The sequence below is a fragment of the Gastrolobium bilobum genome, unplaced genomic scaffold (assembly GCF_033153095.1).
Source record: "Gastrolobium bilobum isolate Gb01-03AN ecotype WA unplaced genomic scaffold, APGP_CSIRO_Gbil_v1 utg21352, whole genome shotgun sequence".
NCBI lineage: Eukaryota > Viridiplantae > Streptophyta > Magnoliopsida > Fabales > Fabaceae > Gastrolobium > Gastrolobium bilobum.
In genome coordinates, this window is record NW_026899749.1 from 35,677 (window position 1) to 55,436 (window position 19,760).

At 35.8% G+C, this 19,760-nt stretch overlaps 1 protein-coding gene across 1 annotated transcript; it reads left to right on the forward strand.

Moving 5' to 3' along the window:
- The first annotated feature begins 1,560 nt into the window (after nucleotides 1-1,560).
- LOC133293213 (dof zinc finger protein DOF5.4-like) lies at nucleotides 1,561-3,106 on the forward strand. Its single transcript, XM_061491751.1, has one exon. It carries the CDS (start codon nucleotides 1,916-1,918, stop codon nucleotides 2,918-2,920), a length of 1,005 nt encoding a protein of 334 aa, XP_061347735.1. The 5' UTR covers nucleotides 1,561-1,915; the 3' UTR covers nucleotides 2,921-3,106.
- Nucleotides 3,107-19,760: the final 16,654 nt, after the last annotated feature.

Sequence of the window (19,760 nt, forward strand, 5' to 3'; positions counted from 1 at the left end):
TAAGCGTGCTTGACTTGGAGCAATTCTAGGATGGTTGACCTCCTGGGAAGTTTTCCCAGGAAGTGTGTGAGTGACGACAAAACACGCTGAAAAGTCTCGTGTTAGTTTGTGGGAACAGTCATTGACCCTTGCAAGTTGTCGGGCGTTACAAAAATGAAGAACCAAGCATCTCAAGGTTAGCAGTGGAGTCTTGAACCTATTTTGGGAAGAAAGACAGCAGCTGGAGGGGAATAAAAAGAGACAACCGACTTACACTTAGTCGAGGTGTCTTATACATTAGTTTGACTTTCCTTAACAATTGACGTATAAAGAATATGATTGGCTAATAACTTAACCAAAATTTGACCTAATTAATAATAATATCTAATCATAATTAACTTAAACTGATCATACTTTGAACCCACCATTTTCTCTAAACTTTCTTAATTTGGCATAAAAATCAAGTTTAGCGTAAGTTTTGCTTAATTATAAATTGGTCCCTAAACTTAAACATATTTACACTTCGACCCACAATCTTTTCTAATAATTTCATTTGGGTCCTAATTGAATTGTTTGACATGAATTGTTTCCTTATACATATTATAATGTTAATCACATGATTAACTTGTCATAATTTTCTTGAATACATATTTGATTTCGTTAAACACTTGCGTAATTTCTTGTTTACATAACTTGATAGTATTGGTTGTTATATAATGATCCTACCCTTCAATATAGCACTCACGATCACTATCTGCGGGTTAACTGCTCTAGGGCCACTCATGACCATGATAACTGCTCCTAAGGGTTATATATATACCCAAACAATACTCCTAAGGAAGGCATATCATACCCGTGCATACTATCGTACGCGTATGCACTAAAGCATTCACCATCCCATAAATACACACACTCACACACATTTTTTTCAGTGTTCTCATCGGACTTTGCCTTGAGATACTGGACTTTTCATTGTCAGATATCTCTTCCATTAGCTCCGTAAGTACAATTACTAGCCATTCAGCTAGATATTAGTGTTCACCTCCGAACAATTATATTAATTTTTATTTAAACATTATTGATTTATATAAAATTCTATGTTAAAAAATACTATATAATGTGAGTAATTCAAGTAAAAAAATTAATTTTTTTTAACATATAATCTCACATTCATTTGAAATTTATATACATGTAAAAATAATTTCATGTCCATGGCTTTAGCATCAAATATTTTGAATAATTAATTTCATATAACTGTTTTATTGTTGTTCTATTAAAAAAATTCGATGTCATTTTATAATTATTAATTTTATTAATACAATAATAATAAAATTATTGGTAAGAGGTGATAGTTTCGCATTTGCAAAGATTGAGTGGTAAAAGAAATAATTAAAATCAGTATAAAAAAAATGAAATGGTCAAAATTCATTGATGAAGCATTAAAGAATTTCTTAATGTCGGATAGTTTCGCATTTGCAAAGTTTGAGTGGGATCCACCCTCGCCATAGGGTCGTTTCGGTCAATTGGCTCGAAAAGTAATAGAAAAATGGAGGATAGGGATACAGTAGGGTGCAGTAGAGGGATATTTGTCAGTCAGAAAACTCCTCTTCTACTTCTCCTCCTTCACACCCTTTCACAAACATTGCTAACACACTGACACATGTTCAGCCAAACACAGTACAACAGGAGAAATAAAATAAGATAGAGAGAAGTAGATAGAGAGATTTCTTTCTTGGTCAGCACAGAACAACAACATTTTCCCCGAAATTCAGGGGTGAATTTTCAAACACCAAGTTTCAAGGCGAGGTTTTTTTTTGTTTTTATTTTAGTTTTTCTTTTGCTATTTTTAATAATTCCTTTCCCAAGGACTTCAAAATTCTTTGGAGGACTTGTTGTCTTGGCACACTGCCAGGGTTGGCCAATTCTATAGGGAGAAATGCAGGAATTACATCCCATCGGAGGAGGAAGGCTTTTCGTCGGTGGCGGCGGCGGAAGTGACAGGAGGCTGAGGCCCCACCACCACAACAACCTCCAGCAGGCGTTGAAGTGCCCCCGCTGTGACTCCCTCAACACCAAGTTCTGCTACTACAACAACTACAACCTCTCTCAGCCCCGCCATTTCTGCAAGAACTGCCGAAGGTACTGGACGAAAGGCGGCGTCCTCCGTAACGTCCCCGTCGGCGGCGGTTGCCGGAAATCAAAGCGCTCCAACAAGCCCAAGAACAACACCAACAACAACTCATCCTCGTCCTCAGAAATAGCTTCAGCTACCACACCTAACCCGCAAGCAGGGCCACAGCCACCAGAGCCAGAGCGCAAATCCAACTCGAACTCCAGCAGCGAAAGCTCCACCCTCACCGCCGCCGCCGCCGCCGCCGCCACAACAGAGGCGATGTCGGCGCTGACATCAAACGCTGCATCGAACAACAACTTGTTATTGGACAACTTTCGCGAGTCGAAGTTGTTCAACAACCCTGTTTTGGAGTCGGAACAAGGTGGTGGTGGTGGAGATCACTGTGGCATTTTCTCTGATATAGGTAGCTTCACGAGCCTCATAGCTTCCCCAAACGAAGCATTGCCGTTTGGGTTTGGTAATAACGTCCTTGATGCGTCGTCGTTTCGGTTCAGCGCTACTCATCAGCATGGGAATGATCAGCTACAAGCAGCACCAGGTGGTGACCAGTGGCAACAGCAGAAGATGTTGGGCATGAGCATGAGCACTGATCATCATCATCAGCATGAGTTCATGCTCGATCACACGGTGCCTCTTGAGTTTTCTACTCTGCAAAATAAAACTGGGCATGGAGGATTTGGATCGTTGGATTGGCATGCTGGTACAGATCAAGGTTTGTTTGATCTTCCTAACACCGTTGATCAGGCTTACTGGACTCACACTCACTGGTCTGATCAAGACAATCCCACTCTCTTTCATCTTCCCTGAAAAGCCTCGATATATTTTTTTTCCCCTATAACTTAAGAAAAGAGCAAAGAATATTTGAAATTTGAATGAGAACCTGGAGGATATCTCACATAATTACGAGATGTAAATTTTTTTCCTTTTGTTTTTGGGTGGTGATTGGGTTTGATCTCAGTGATGTGCATGTGCAACTAACTTCCATGTTAGTTTTCCTCTAATTTTTTTTTTTTTTTTTTTTTTGCTTAATATTATAATGTATGTACGTATTTGGAATTTGATTTATTAGAAAAAAAAAATTAGGGAAATATAGCTGCGGTGTTTTAATATTATATCGATAATTGTTTTGTTTGGTTGGCTGTTTGAGATTGTAATCTTATTTTTGTGTGTATGAGATACGATTGGAACCACACTATAAGTGGCTATGAATTGAAAATGACGCAAAACACCTAGTTTATAATGTGCCGCGTCATCGTGCATGTTGATAATGACGGTAATCGTGGCCTCATCTTAGCTGATGGTGGTGTTTGTTATGATAAATCATAAATAATAAAATAAGAAATAAAGAATGGGATATTTATATGATGGGTTTAGGAGTTTGTGTGAGAGATTGGAGAAGGAAAGAAACAGAGTGGGGGCAGCAATAGTCCTGAACAGTCCTATTCGCGATCATAACTCCACGTGGCGGTAGTGATGGAAGGAAGAAGGGTCTAAATGCGAAGTGGGACTCGTGGGCTATGGTGACAACTGACAAGTCACGAATGTGATGTGAGGTGAGGGGTCGGTTGTGTGGTGGCTGATTCTGGTACTGGAGGTGGTGATGGCTTAGATGCAAAGCAGAAGGTTAGGGAAGCAAAATAATCAGGATGGAGTGGTGGACAGGAAAACAGAGCAGAGAGACATTTGGGTTGATGATGATGATGATGAGGTATGAAGGGTGAGGGTGGTTGTTATTGATGATGTTGGTGGGTGGGGCCTTGAGGCTGTGGTGTGCGAGTGTGTTTCATGCATGATGTGCCTCGCTTCAAATTAAGGTAAGCAAGAAGCACCCCTTTTCGTATCTCTTTCGTCAACAACAAGTCTCGCCATTTATTTTCAAAATGAATTTCAATGATATTCTAATGCTATGATAACTATTCTGCTCAGCTGGTACTATTTTTGAAAATAAATAATTTTTTTTTTATTTCTGTATCTTGAAATCAGTTTATGAGAAAAAAAAATTGTGTTTGATAACATGATTGTGACACCCTTCCTATGTATCCAAGGGAAGAGTCTCCAATGGAAGAGTCTGCTGAAACTGATTAGAGACGTAACATTAACGTGTAAAATTCTTATTCAGTAAAAACAATTTTGATGTTACCAATTAAAATCTTGCTTGGAAAACTGACTTCACAAAATAAAAGTAGCAAGTAAATTTTTGGAGAGGCTTTCGCTGCGCAACTCTGATTTTTCTTGAAAACAGTCTGTCTTGCAAAAATCATGTAAATTCGAAATCAACAGCTTAAAAAAATATTCTTTGATATATAGAAACTAGACATCTGGGGCTTCGCGTACATATAAATTATAAGCGAATCGAAAGTGAATAGCCCCACGAAACAGAACTCGCAAGGTACTTGAAAATTCATTGTATTTTTTCCAGAAACCTCCTGACTTGTAAAAATCATAATAAATCGGAATTTCATAATTTCATTGTAAAGTTTATATAATCTGAAATTACACAACTGGGGCTTTACGTACATATGAATTATACCTCATTCGGAGGTCTGTAGCCCCAGAACGACAACTCGCAAAGTGCTCGCAAAAACAGTTCAAAAATCCGAATTTAAGTACAATAGCAATTCTTTTCGCAAACTAATTACCAGAATTATAAACATCATGCTACACTTCTTTTCAAAACAGAACATACATCATGGCATGTCATTCTTTAAGAAACTACATCAATGTCAAATATTCAGAATACACTCAACAGAGACAGCGAGCAAACAGCAAGGTTGTCAAAAGCATAACTTAACAGAATTGTCATGTAATCATGTCATCAAACACTTCCTCAAATGCTTCTAAGTCCTCCTGCAATTTATAAAAATTGAGCCCCCGAAGGGTGAGAAAAATCTCAGTAGTGTGGCAATAAAACCAGCACAACAACAATATTAGACTAGGCACAAAATTCCAAAACAGCCGCATCAACATTTAAAATTCCGTACAGCTGTTAATCATCATCTTATTGCGCATATAACGCCATGGTCATGTATATTCATCATAGTCATAATAGTGCGAATATAACGTCATTTCCTTGTTAGTGCGTATATAACACCATTTCCTTGTACGTTCATAGCACTGTCGTGCACGTATTAACATACACAGTGGATATTCCATAATGGCTCCTCAAAGGTGAATTCCAACTATGGCCTATGCGGACAGAAGCCAAGTGTCCCATACCCTGGTACCAGAGGGATGCCTATATGATGCGTGCTCAAATGTATGCATATTTATATAATTATCCTAGTCCATGAGCAGCATGAAATTCGTGCATGTAAGCCATGATATGCTTTACACACAAACAAGAAACAAATGAATTATGAGGTGTATATGCATGACTAGATCATCATCATAATAGCATATATTTCATGTACTTTCTGTATCAAGCTGCCACATAACAATTACTTCTCATACAAAATTTTCTATCTTGTCACATTCATAGGCAGCATACATATAGCATACGACAGCACATTAATCCAAGGCACGTGTGAGCAACAATTCACAATTCTATACGCTAGCTAATAGTCACATTAGGTAATACCACCAAACACTTACCTCGACACTTTAGCTTTTTAATCAAGAATTCCACATATCATCAAACAGTCTAATTATTTAGGACCTTGCGCACCTAAACAAACATATACATCAAATCAGAATTCATTACATTCATTCCTCTACGTTACATAGCTTTTCCATTTTCCTTAGTACTAGGTTTATAATCAAATTTCAAGGCTCCTAACTAAGTACATTTTCTGACTTGAGAGTGCATTACCCAAGGTTATCAAGTGCCAACACTCAAGGTGTTCTATGCATGCAGATTCGGTTTGTACCACCATCACCTAAGAGCTGTAAATTTATTTAATTACATACATGTTCTACAAGACTTAGGAGGGTGATAATGAGGTCTATCATGCTGCCTAAAATAGTTCTTAGCGCATACAAGGTTGGTTCATCAACTAAATGCTTATAAATTTCATTTACAAAATACTACCAATACCACTTAGACATGATTCATATAATCTTCAGCATGTTGTTTACATTCTTCTAAGCACATGCAAAGCCTATTAACTTTTCTAATTCAAGTAGGAGTCCAACAATTTAGATGAGGCTATTTTCCAAGTTCATACTTTTCAATTTAGGTTCATATGGATCAATTCCTAAGGCTGTACCAAATGACAGAATTCAGGGAGGAAAATGGCACAAATAAAATACCCTCCTAAATGTATGTGGGGCCGAGCAACAAGAAGCAGGGAATAAAATGACAAAACATAATCCTTCTAATTTACTCATACTGGCCGAAACAAGAATGATGAAGGAGAGGGTTTGAAGTCTGAGTTTTACCTTCTGCATGCGGCCACAAGGTTCAACAATCGGCCAAGTGAACAATCATAAAGGGATGCGCAACATCCTCAACGTCTCATGCTCCAAGGATCCGATCCAGCTCATCTCCTTGAAGTTGAGCTTGGCCGAACGAGAAAATAGGAGGGGAATGGATATAAGCTTGCTCTAATCTGCATGCAATGGAATGGAGCGACTTCATCAAAGCGGAATCACATTCTAGCAAAGAGAAGAGCTTAGTCAGAAATTGGTCCAAGTAGGGGAGACAAGGAGGCAACGAAAAAAGTCTTACCTTCTCCTACACGAAGTGGCTGTGCGCACAAGAACAGAATGGCAGTGAGGGTATAACTTTCAATCTGCATGCAGAAGGCCCTCCATCAAAGCGAAGAGAATAAGGATGAACAAGGAAGTAGAGCAGTTGCGATACCTCCGTGTTTGGGGATCCTTGACCGAACAGGAGAAAGAAAAGAGAGAATGCTTGGATGTTTTGTTACCTTCTCATAGAACTCACGGCTTGGGCGAAGAGGAAGGAAGAGATATGCAAGTATGGTTTTTCTTTGGGCATGAAGTGGAGCATTCAGCTTTGTGACTTCAAAGGGTGGAGTGTCGTTCAACAAGAGACATGCATACAAGTTCTCTCCTCTCATAAAACGCATGGAAAAGGAATGTGTCTGACTAAATCTTGCAATTCAGATTTGTTTTTCTTGTTTTGTGCGCATAAGAAGAGATAAGGAGAGATAAGGTTGGACATGTGTCTATTCTTTGGCCAATCAAGAATAAGTGTGTAGATTGTATTTAAGAATATGCTAAGGATCATGAGCATGAAAATATTGGGCTGTATTAAACCCCAATTAAAGGCTTGGGCCGTGGTTGGCCCATGAGAGAAAGTAGACCCAATAATTTACCTAAGCCATATTGTTTCATGTAGCCACTAAGTTGTAATTAGAGCTTTCATAAAGAGTACCTAAATTATTCCTATCCTACACATACTTCAATTTAGAGACTTAGGGCTGACGCCCCAATAGATCCTATGGTCCAAGAATGTTAGTCTCTTAATAGATCATCTTTCAGGTGTAGTATTCCACTAATTGTTCTTTCATGTATCCTCTAGATATTAACTAAGGCTTTTGTACGTTGTACTCAAATCAATCAAGACTTTTATTCCTACAAGCATGCAGAAAATAATTCCTTAACTACATTGGAGTTGAATTCAAGGCACACTTCTATGTTCTTAATTATAATTTATATAAGTTCCTAATTATGTGGGACATTACAATGTTCTATTTTTTATTCCGAGAATGAGAATTGTATTTGATAACATAATAAATAATATAATAAAATATAATTCTTATTAAGCATAAATTGTTTTTGGATTACACTTTTATTTCCATATGGTGTGGCGACGGCGACAGTGGCGACGACGTGGTGGTGGTAATAGTGGCAACGATAGTGGTGGTGACGACCACTGGCGAACCCACGTTGGGGCAAATGTCCGCCAGTGCGGACATAAAACTTTCGAACTTAGTTTTTCTTTTCTTTACTTTTTCTTTGTTGTAGGTACTTATTTTTCTCTTGATTCAATATTTATATTTGGAGTAAATACCTTTTTAAGTCTCTAACAAAAAACATGGTTCCCATTTTAGTCTCTTACAAAAAAATTAGTCTCGAGGTCCTTAAAAAATTCAAAGTGGATCAATTTAGATAAAATCATGGTCTCTCACAAATTCAAAAAAGACATACATTAGTCCCTCAAAAAGACAAAAATGGGTCCACTTTGAATTTCATAGGGACCAGGTGACTAATTTTTTTTTATAATGGACTAAAGTGGGGACCAAATTTTTTGTTAGGGACCAAAAAAGATATTTATTCTTATATTAGTTAGCAACATACGTAGATGATTAAAATAACGTAACAATGCAAATTGATTAGAGAGAAGACTTATTCTTCCTCCCCTGTCATGTACCCATTCACATACTCTCGTCATCCTTTGTTTTCTTTTTCATTTTTATAAAAACAGAGGATTGATTGCAGGCCCGACATTCTCAAATAAGTTAATATCTAGAAACGAGACCTTCACTGTGATTTTGCTTGCCTTCTGTACATGTAATGTTAACTTTTTTATTCACCACTATAAAATAGAATGATGATATATGGATGTATTGGAGTATATTCTCATATTTGTTTTGGAGGATTGATAAGATTTAATGGGAAAATAATTGGTCAAACTATTGCCTGCAGCTTGTTATGGAAGCAATTAGATTATGAGCGGGTTCAAGCGCTAATTTAAACTTTCTTTATAAAAAAATTTTTGGGGCAGCCCCGCAACTAAATGTGCGGACATAAATTTTTTTCCTGGGTCCGCCACTGGTGACGACAGTGGTTGCCGCGATGGTGGTGGTGGTGGTGGCAGTGGCTGCAATGATGGTGGTGGTAGTTGGTGGTGGCGGCGACGGCAACAGTAATAGTGGTGGTGGTGACGGCAGTAGCTGCGATGGTGGTGGTGATGTTGGCGATGGTGGTGGAGATGTGGCGATGGGTGGAGGTGATGCCGATGGTAATGGTGGCGGTGACATCGTAGTGGTGGTGACGACGACACTGGTGGTACGATGACAATAGCGACAATGATAGTGGTAGTGGTAGAGAGTGATTGAGAGAGATACGTGTTTCTCATTTTGTGTCCGGGAACAAAAAAGTAGAAATTTTTTTATTCTTTTTTTCTGTTCCCCAGCACAAAAATTAAATCGGTTCATCCCGGGAACAAAAAAATAAATCGATTTTACCAAACGAGTTTTCTATCCATTTCTATTTCCGGAAACAGAAATTCAAAAAGAAATGATTTCAGGAAGGTTGTCATGCACACCCATAGCGGTGGCGTTCTCGAATTTACCAATAAATATATATAAAATGTATATCATTTTAAAGGATGTAAAGTTGTGTCATTTTAAGTGAGAGAAAAAGATAGATTATAGGGGAGAGAGAGTGGACAATAAAAAATAAAGGTATGAGTCCCACCTCGTGAGAGTGAAATGACACAAGTTGAGTTATTTAAAATGAAAAATATTTTTCACATATATATATATATATATATATATATATATATATATATATATATATATATTTGAAAAATAATTATCTCATGCAACAGAAACAAAATAGTGGAGTCGATTATTTTATTTTTTTAAATAATAGACCCCACTACCTTGTCTCTTTTGTATGAGATAATTATCTCATGTAACATGAGATAAATAGATATTTTTTTTTATAGTAAAAATCTCTATATGTTTTAGTTTCAATGTCATCTCTACAAAGCGAAACATTGTTGATTTTTTAATACGCTTTTTATTATTAATTAAAATTGTGTTCTAGCCTTTCTAATATTAGCCAAGTGAGTTTGAGTTTCGGTAATTTAAGGTAATTTTAGGTGGGTATATGACAACAATTTTGTTTTATTGGATTGTTTTTAAAAAAGAAATATTCGCTTTTTATTTTTGTGTCTTGGAAGAGTTTTCAGGGAAAATAAATGTATTTGATAATTTTATTTTTCGAGAAACAGAATTATACGTTCGGTAATACAATATAAATCTATTTCTTTACTTTTAAAATAATTAGGAAAATTTCATTCAATGTGTAAAATAATCAAATCGCAATTGATATTTTAACTAAAATATCAAAATTTCATATTTAACAAATAATAATAATTTCATGAAAATACTAAAATACATAAAAATATAATATTTTAATACAATGAAAGTACTAAAACAAATATAGTATTTTATCTCATAAAAATATTAGAATTCATAAATACTATTCAATTTTTAATACCGTATTATTACTTTAATATTAGTGAAACAAATGAATTGGTAAATCCATATACATTAATCATTTGATATCCGAATACTTTAAAGCAGAAAAAATTGATAAAAAAATATGAAAAGTCTTCAATGTATTTTAAATATCTCATAATTTTTATGGCTAATAAATCAATATCAAATTGGGGGCAAATGATTATCTCTAGCTAATTGATTTGCAATATATTTTTTAACAATGTCTATTTTGGTTGCTTGATTTGGGGGGCCTCTTCCTCTATAGCTATAGTTGTGTGAATCGCTGATAAAACGTTGGGATTGACGTAATGTGTTAAATTTTTGTATGCTATTTGATGATCTCTGACAAATTTACCTGATGGGTAAAAAAGATGGCCTGGTTGAAAAAAGGAGGCGCATATCTCTTCCTCTATAGCTGTAGTTGTGTGGATTGCTGGTGAAACGTTAAGATTGACATAATGTGTTGGATTTTTGTATGCTATTTGATAATCTTTGACAAATTTACCTGATGGGTAAAAGATGGCCTGGTTGAAAACAGAAGGAGGCAGAGGAGGCGCATATTAGAGAGTGAGAGAGGGAAGTGTTTCTTCTTTTTGTGCCTTAGAATAAAAAAGCTAAAAAAAGTTACTTTTTTTTTATTCCCAAATTAAATCAGTTCATTATTGAAAAAATAATAATTTTGTTAAACACTGTTTTTAATCTTTCTATTCTCCAAATTAAAAATTTTAAAAAAATTAATTCTGAAAAAGTTATCATGTCTTAATGAAATTAATACATGATTTTACCAATGAATAGACAATTTGTGGAACAGAGTGTCAAAGTGAGATTTGATTTTAAGGGTAAAGTATGAAATTATAGTTATTTATTAAAAATACTAACAAAATAGATTTAATAATTTTATAATTTATGATACATATATACAGATGCGTTATTACAATTATTATCATTAATTAATTAACCATTATAATTTTACACTTTAAACAAGCAACCGAATCTGCTCTAAGTTTGTTACTAGCGTTTATTTTTAGACCTTTTCATCTATTTAATGCAAATAATAAAACGGTTTTACCCAATCAATGCAGTAGGTCGTGCATGTTCAAGTCCCAAAGGAGTACCTATGTACATCTATCCCTTGGATGACTTAAAAACACATGATCCCTTGCGTGTTACACTATATTATTTTGATAAATTCTTTCATAATTACATTGATTTTATTAATAATTTTGAATTGTGCACCAAAATTTAACAAAATTTCCACCCACGTATTCATCGTAAATATGTCAGGGTTGTGTTGTGACAGTTATCCATGCTCATGTAGGAGGGTAAAAAGTAAAAAAATAAAATAAAATAAATAAAATAAAGAATAATGCTATAGAAATGATCCAAAAGAATGGGCACATCATGTGTGCCACCTAACCTTTGTATACAAGGATTCTGCAGGCTAAGAAGAATGGGCTTCAGAACATTGGACCATGGCTCGGCCTTTCAATGAAACAGAGAGGCATGGACTAATACCGTGTGCATGTTAGGGCCTCGGAGCTGACACATGGTTCTCGTGGTCCTCTTTTTCAGATCCCCTACTGGAGCACCTGGAATTTTTAACTATTATTATTACCAACTCAATAATTGCAAACCGATTACTAAAAAAAATAAAATAATTCAAACCATAATGTACCTGGAATGAGTTTCGTCTAGTGATCAGTCAAAAACATGTGGTTGGAAATGCAAATACAATCTCTGGTGTTCAAAAAAATATGACATGGTCATATAGGGAATTATAATTATTTAAAAGTAGATCAATGATAGTACCACTTTTGAAAGGAGTTTAAGGTTTTAATTCTGAACTCGCTCCGAATTGGATTAGTTACAAAATAATAAACCAATTAAAATATTTCAAAGAGGAGGTAGATCAATGATATTAAAGAAAGAAAAAGATAAAATATTAAAACAGGTAATTATAAAATCATAATTGTTAATTCACTTTTTCATAATTATAATCTTTTCATACGATCATATCATATATTTTTTCATATGAGAGAGGAATGCTTGAAATTCTACAACAGATTTGCCACAATCTCCATCCTCTCTGTCAGTTACGTACCAAAGCTGCTATTTATTTATTTATTTTCTCAACATTTAGCTGCGCTCTCCCTTATAATAGAATGCTTATTCCCGATGCGGGTGGCACCATACAAACAAGGTTTTTCAGTGGCTCAACTACATTCCAATTTTGGCAGCAATAGAACAAAAGTCAAATATCATTAATGGCTGTGTTTGACCCTGTTGGGCATGCGGTGCTAACGGTATGATCTTCATCAGCAGCAGCACCCACATGACATGAACTTACAAGTTACAAGATTCATTTTCTTTGGTGAAGCTGCAGAAAGTCCTTAGGAGCTTTAAATTCACATTGCTTCGTCATTCTGATATTATTACATGCCTAGAATTGAAGGAAAATTGTAAAGAACATGGTTCAATGTTCCAATAGCAAATTCTATAATTGTAAGCAAATTCGACACACGTCCAACCATGTTTGCCAAAAGGAAGAAGACACCTTCTTCAATGATACTAGTACTCCATCATAGTCGAATGGAGAAAGATGGGAAAAGATATTCGCGCATTGTTTTTCTATACCTTTTCACATACCAATACTTGTTTGGACAAAACAGAAAAAATATATATATACATTGAAAAATGTGTTTCTCCTATTTTATTACATATAAAAGAAAGGTTTGATGTTTGTCATTTTAAATGATATATGTTATGTCATTTTAAAAAAGAGACAGACACAAGAAAAAATAAAAAAATGTTATTTTGTGTTTATCTCTCTCTTAAAATGATATAACTTTATGTCATTTAAAATGACAAACAATTTTCTCATAAAAGAAATGGTGTAAAAATTGGGTGCCAATAACATAACCCGAGAAAGATCCAAGTTAAACTAAAGTGAAGAGGTCATAGGCTATGTATCACCGATACTGATATGGGACACGGGACACGATACACACGACACAACACTCCGATGTTAATTCTAAAAAAATGTTAGATTTCGACGGACACATTTTGATATTAAATAATATTTTTAATTTATGTTGCGTATATTATATTTAATATTCAATAATTTAATAAAAAATAAAGCTAAACTTATAATACCCATTAATTTTGCAAAGAAACATAAGATATCACAAATATTTATATTAAATTCAATAAAATGATAATAGTAATCTAACGAATCTAATAGTTAGAACTAAAAACACAACGAAAAGCAACCTTTGAGCCTTTTTTTCCAGTTTCTACAATGCACATTAAAGTGTCGGGAAGTATCAGAGAATGTCAAACACGACGCGTCGGGATTTTTAAAATGTCGTTGCTTCATAGGTCATAGGCATAAATATTTTACGTCTTGCAGACTGCATGTAAGCATAATCAAAATAATATTCTTTGTTGCCCTAAAATTGTCTCGTTCTTGAATTTGAATTGCACGGATTGATTAGATGCATCCCTTATGTGGGCTCTTTGATCAAATGAGGTTTTTTGAGGTTTTAATTTATCAATTTGGTATTTGGTTCGTGATATTTATCAATGAGGGTCATTTAGTGGCGCGGGGGGAACCAACGTCACTGAGTGCCGCTACTATCCCTCTGCGTCACTCATATTCTTTTTTTTCTTCAATTGAGTGACGCCACCCTGGGGCACTCACAGGATTATGCCAATTGGCACAATCTCGATAGTCTTGTTAACATAAAACTTCAAAAAGCCATAACTTTTGACTCAGGTATCCAAAGCAGATGATTTTTTATTATTTCACGTAACTTTTCGAGATCTACGCAATGACATCTCATTTGACATATTTTATTTTCACACACATAGTTGAAATATGTAAAAAAAGTGGAACTAGTGTTGCAAATTTGAACTATGTTAATGAAAGATAAAATATGTCAAATGAGGTGTCATTGCGTAGATCTCAAAAAGTTATGTGAAATAAAAAAATATCTAATTTAGATACCCGAGTCAAAAGTTATGAATTTCTGAAGTTTTACGGTAACAGGACTAACAAAATTGTGCCACTTGGCACAATCCTGTGAGCGCCCCAGGGGAGGGGGGCGTCACTCAAGTGAAATAAATAAATAAATAAATAAAAGAATGTGAGTAACGCGGGGGATGGTAGCGGCACTCAGTGACGCTGGGGGCACTCAGTGACGCTGGGTCCTCCGCGCGTCACTAAATGACCCCCATTAATAAATACCGTGAACCAAATACCAAATTAACAAATTAAAGGGATAAAAATCCCAAATGGGTCAAAGAGCCCCCTTATGTGGCCATGGGTCTCTGACTGAATATTAACGTTTTATGGTCTGGCATATTAGTACAATTTACAGCTTATTAGCCTATAAGACCTGTTAAAATTAAAAAAAATTCAAATTATTTTATTTAAAATATATAAATAATGTGATATAAGTATATTGAATAATAAACTTATGTTTTGGTCCATTGAACTTAGTAATTATTTGACTCATTTTCAGAAATACTTTAAGAGTTGCTTAATCTAATTTTTATAACAATCTATTATAGAATTATTTTTAGCCTTTAAATGAAAAATGTATAATTGGCATTATCTTAACTATTGATTAATGAAATGTTACTAATACACGATTTATGTGTAAATTTTTGTATTTATACCAGCTTTTAAACAGATATGATGTGTAGAAAATCAGAATTCAAACATGTTTCCGTTTTTATTTCCTATTAATTAGGATTGATTATGATTGATTAGGATTGATTGTGATTTATTAGAATTGATTAGTCATCGCTTAGTCATTCTTAGCAATTCTTTCTTGTATAAATACTAACTCATGTAATTTATTCAATATCAATATACAGAAACTTCTTTTCAATATGGTATCAAGAGCGGGTTCGTTCCTACCCTAATTCAAATCTGAAATAACCATCCAAACACTTCCATCACCGTCAAACACCTCCTTGAATCTGTCCAACACAGAAACCTAGTCTACTAACCTCTGATCAAGAAAGTATTGGGGTGCTGGAACTAGAACATGGTTCAGAATCCTATCAATGTAGAGGCTCTGGGTTATTCACACTTTGAGGAGGCTTTCGCCTGCTATAAACATGTCCCCATTTTGAGGAGGCTCCTGATGGTGAGGATTCTGTAGCTCCCCATGTTTCCAAAAGTAGAGGTAATACTGTGGCATCAGTAGGTTCCCATGACTGATCTTCATCTACTCCTATAGATTCTATTTATAGAGAATGAAAATCCTAATACTTGACCTAATAGGCTTGGCCCAATACAACAAATACTAATAATAATAAAATAACAAATATTTACAACACTCCCCCTCAAGCTGAGGAATAAATATTTAAACTTCTCAGCTTGCTAGTAAGTTCTTGAAATCTGTCTGAAGGAAGTCCCTTTGTCAATAGATCAGCTAATTGATGCCCAGTGGGAATGTATGGAGTGGTAATCAACCCGCTATCAAGTTTCTCTTTGATGAAATGGCGGTCGACCTCAATATGTTTAGTCCGATCATGTTGAACCGGATTATGAGCTATACAAATAGCGGACTTATTGTCACATAGCAGCTTCATAGGTCCCTCACATTTTATTTTGAGATCATCAAGTATAGATTTCAGCCACAGTAACTCACAAATGCCTTGAGCCATAGCTCGAAATTCAGCTTCTGCACTTGATCTTGCGACCACATCTTGTTTCTTACTTCTCCATGTCACCAAGTTACTGTTAGTATATGGGTGTCCTAGAGACAATTTTTTTGATTAAATAAGGACATTAAATGTAGACCTTTATTGTCGCAAATAAATAATAAGCACTATTTATCCTATTTCATATTATGTCTCGATATTATTGTTAATATATATTATGAATAAACTGGATAAACCCCTTGGAATAGAACAGGTATCTCTTGAGTATTTGTGATGAGATCACAATCATGAGGATTCAAGGATACCGCATGTTTATTCCTAATTTTATGTTCCTAGTCTAGAGACACTGAGAATGGGGATCAATGATCTCGGATAAGACTAGCACGACTTATCTACTTGTATTCGGATGCAAGGTAAAGACCTCATGAGCTACAGATATGGAGATGTCTTAGCTAAAGTCGTGGGTGGATCTATAACGGTATAGCTCGCACTGAACAGACCCACAAATGAGACTCTATGAGGAAATCTCACAGAGAGTATCATTAGAGTAGTCTCTTTATATTTGGGTATGTCTTTCCTTAGACCAGAAGTTATTACCTAGACTGTGTTCTAGAAGGCATGCTTTGACTGTATACCTCGTCTTCCTGAAACATGGAGACTCATAGGTATACTGTTGGGCTTGTCCTGAAAGAGCACAGGGCTAGGGTGATAAGCTGAATGAATTCGTCAAATCTCTGTGAGAGATTAGGTTATCTGTAAACCGGAGAAATCGGGATGACATTTACAGGGACTCGGGAATCTATGCATAGTAAAAGAGATCATGAGATGATCTGCCTTTAGAGTTAGTAAATTGAAGATTCCCTATTTCGAATAAAGCTTACCCTAAACTGCAAGGGTTGATACATTTCCTTACCCTAGGTTAATGGGAAGGTAACCGAGACGAAGAGAAATACATACGGCAACCAAATATGTGTAATAGTATGATCAAGTCATTAATCTAACTAGTTCTGGGGCAACAAAGCATTGCTAGTGCTCTGTGTTGTCATTAGATGGGTTGTGGGCTTATTGGGCCCAAACCCATTTATGTCAGTGGCTATGTTGGACCTAATGGGTCACACACTAACACCTAATTGTCTAGATGAACTAGCATTAAAGGTATTGGGCCTAATAATGGTCATTAGTCCAAGAAGTAGTTTGGAAGTCCACCTTGAGGGTGGACGGCGCATGGATCACAGTAATGGTCTTGGATAGTCCAAGACACTACTAATTAATTTAATTGGTTAAATTAATTATCAAACATTTAAATTTTGAATTTTGAATTTTGAAATTTGAAATTTGAATTTTGAAATTTGAAATTCGAATTTTGAATTTGAAATTTGAAATTTGAATTTTGAAATTTGAAATTTGAATTCGAATTTTGAAATTTGAATTTTGAAATTTGAAATTTGAATTTCGAATTTGAATTTTGAATTTGAATGTTTGAAAGTTTGAATTTGAATGTTTGAATATTCAAATTTAAATATTTGAATTCAAATTTGAATTGGCTATGAAAAGTTGTTTCATAACAAAAGGATAAGATACGATCTTCTTGGAACAAATCACTAGTATCAAGAGGAGATCTTTTACACATGATCCAAGAAGATTGGGGCGCTGATTTTGGCTGTTGGTGAGTGTCATTTAGTCATCAAAATCAGCTCATATTTCAGCTCATAATAATATTTACAACAATTTACAACACTCCCCCTCAAGCTGAGGAATAGATATTTATCATTCCCAGCTTGCTAGTAAGTTCTTGAAATCTGTCTGAAGGAAGCCCCTTTGTTAATAGATCAGCTAATTGACGCCCAGTGGAAATGTATGGAGTGGTAATCAACCCGCTATCAAGTTTCTCTTTGATGAAATGGCGGTCGACCTCAATATGTTTAGTCCGATCATGTTGAACTGGATTATGAGCTATACAAATAGCGGACTTATTATCACATAGCAGCTTCATAGGTCCCTCACATTTTATTTTGAGATCATCAAGTACAATTTTCAGCCACAGTAACTCACAAATGCCTTGAGCCATAGCTCGAAATTCAGCTTCTGCACTTGATCTGGCAACCACATCTTTTTTTTGTAAAGAACCTTGGGATACAACACCCCAAAAGTTAGCTCAAAGGGTGGGAGTGCCCAAGGCCTTATAAACTCCACATTAGTTGCACATACAACCAATGTGGGACTATATATCTCAACACGCCCCTCACACGAGAGCCTATTGGGCTTGAAGAGTGGACAATGCAACAGGCCCAGCCTACCTGTGCTAAGAAACTCCACAAGAGAAAGTGGGGGGCGGCGAGGCTCTGATACCATGTAAAGAACCCCAAAAGCTAGCTCAAAGGGTGGGAGTGCTCAAGGCCTTATAAACTCCACATTAATTGCACATACAACCAATGTGAGACTATATATCTCAACACGCCCCCTCACACAAGAGCCCATTGGGCTTGAAGAGTGGATGATGCAACAGGCTCAGCCTACCTTTGCTAAGAAATTCCACAAGAGAAAGTGGGGGACGGCGAGGCTCTAATACCATGTTAAGAACCAACTTGAAAAAGGGTATTCTAATATATTATAGAATTGTAAATTATATGTACAAAAGGGTTCTCTATTTATAGAGAATACACGACCTAGAATACTTGACCTAATGGGCTAAGCCCAATACAACAAATAACAAATAAATAAATAATAATATTTACAACAATTTACAACACTCCCCCTCAAGCTGAGGAATAGATATTTATCATTCCCATCTTGCTAGTAAGTTCTTGAAATCTGTCTGAAGGAAGCCCCTTTGTTAATATATCAGCTAATTGACGCCCAGTGGGAATGTATGGAGTGGTAATCAACCCGCTATCAAGTTTCTCTTTGATGAAATGGCGGTCGACCTCAATATGTTTAGTCTGATCATATTGAACTGGATTATGAGCTATACAAATAGCGGACTTATTATCACATAGCAACTTCATAGGTCCCTCACATTTTATTTTGAGATCATCATGTACAATTTTCAGCCATAGTAACTCACAAATGCCTTGAGCCATAGCTCGAAATTCAGCTTCTGCATTTGATCTGGCAACCACATCTTGTTTCTTACTTCTCCATGTCACCAAGTTACCGCAAAGAAACATGCAATAACCAGTGGTAGAACGACGGTCAGTCACGGATCCAGCATAATTAGCATCTGTGTAGACTTCTAAAGATAGATTGCCATCACGTCGGAATAACAATCCTTTACCAGGAGTACCTTTAAGATACTGAAGAATTCTCTCTACTGCCTGCATGTGTTTTTCCTTTGGATCGTGTATAAACTGACTGACAACACTAACAGCATAAGCTATGTCTGGTCTAGTATGGGCCAAATATATCAATTTCCCAACTAGCCGTTGATATTGTCCTTTATCAACTGGAGGACTCTCTTCTTCATAGCCCATCTTGTGATTCTGCTCAATAGGAGTATTAGAGGGTTTACACCCGAGCTTTCCTGCTTCTTTGAGAAGATCAAGAACATATTTCCTCTGGCTGATAAAAATTCCATTGCTTGAATGAGCTACTTCTATCCCTAGGAAATATCTCAGTTTCCCAAGGTCTTTGATTTCAAACTCAGAGGCAAGCCGTGTTTGCAGAATCTGTCTCTCCACAAAATCATCACCTGTGATAATAATATCATCAACATATACAAGGAGCACAGTAAGCTTCCCATTTTGGGAGTGCTTGAAGAAAAGAGTGTGATCTCC

Coding starts and splice junctions, on each gene's coding strand:
- LOC133293213 (XM_061491751.1), top strand. CDS start 1,916: ATGCAGGAATTACATCCCATCGGAGGAGGAAGGCTTTTCGTCGGTGGC.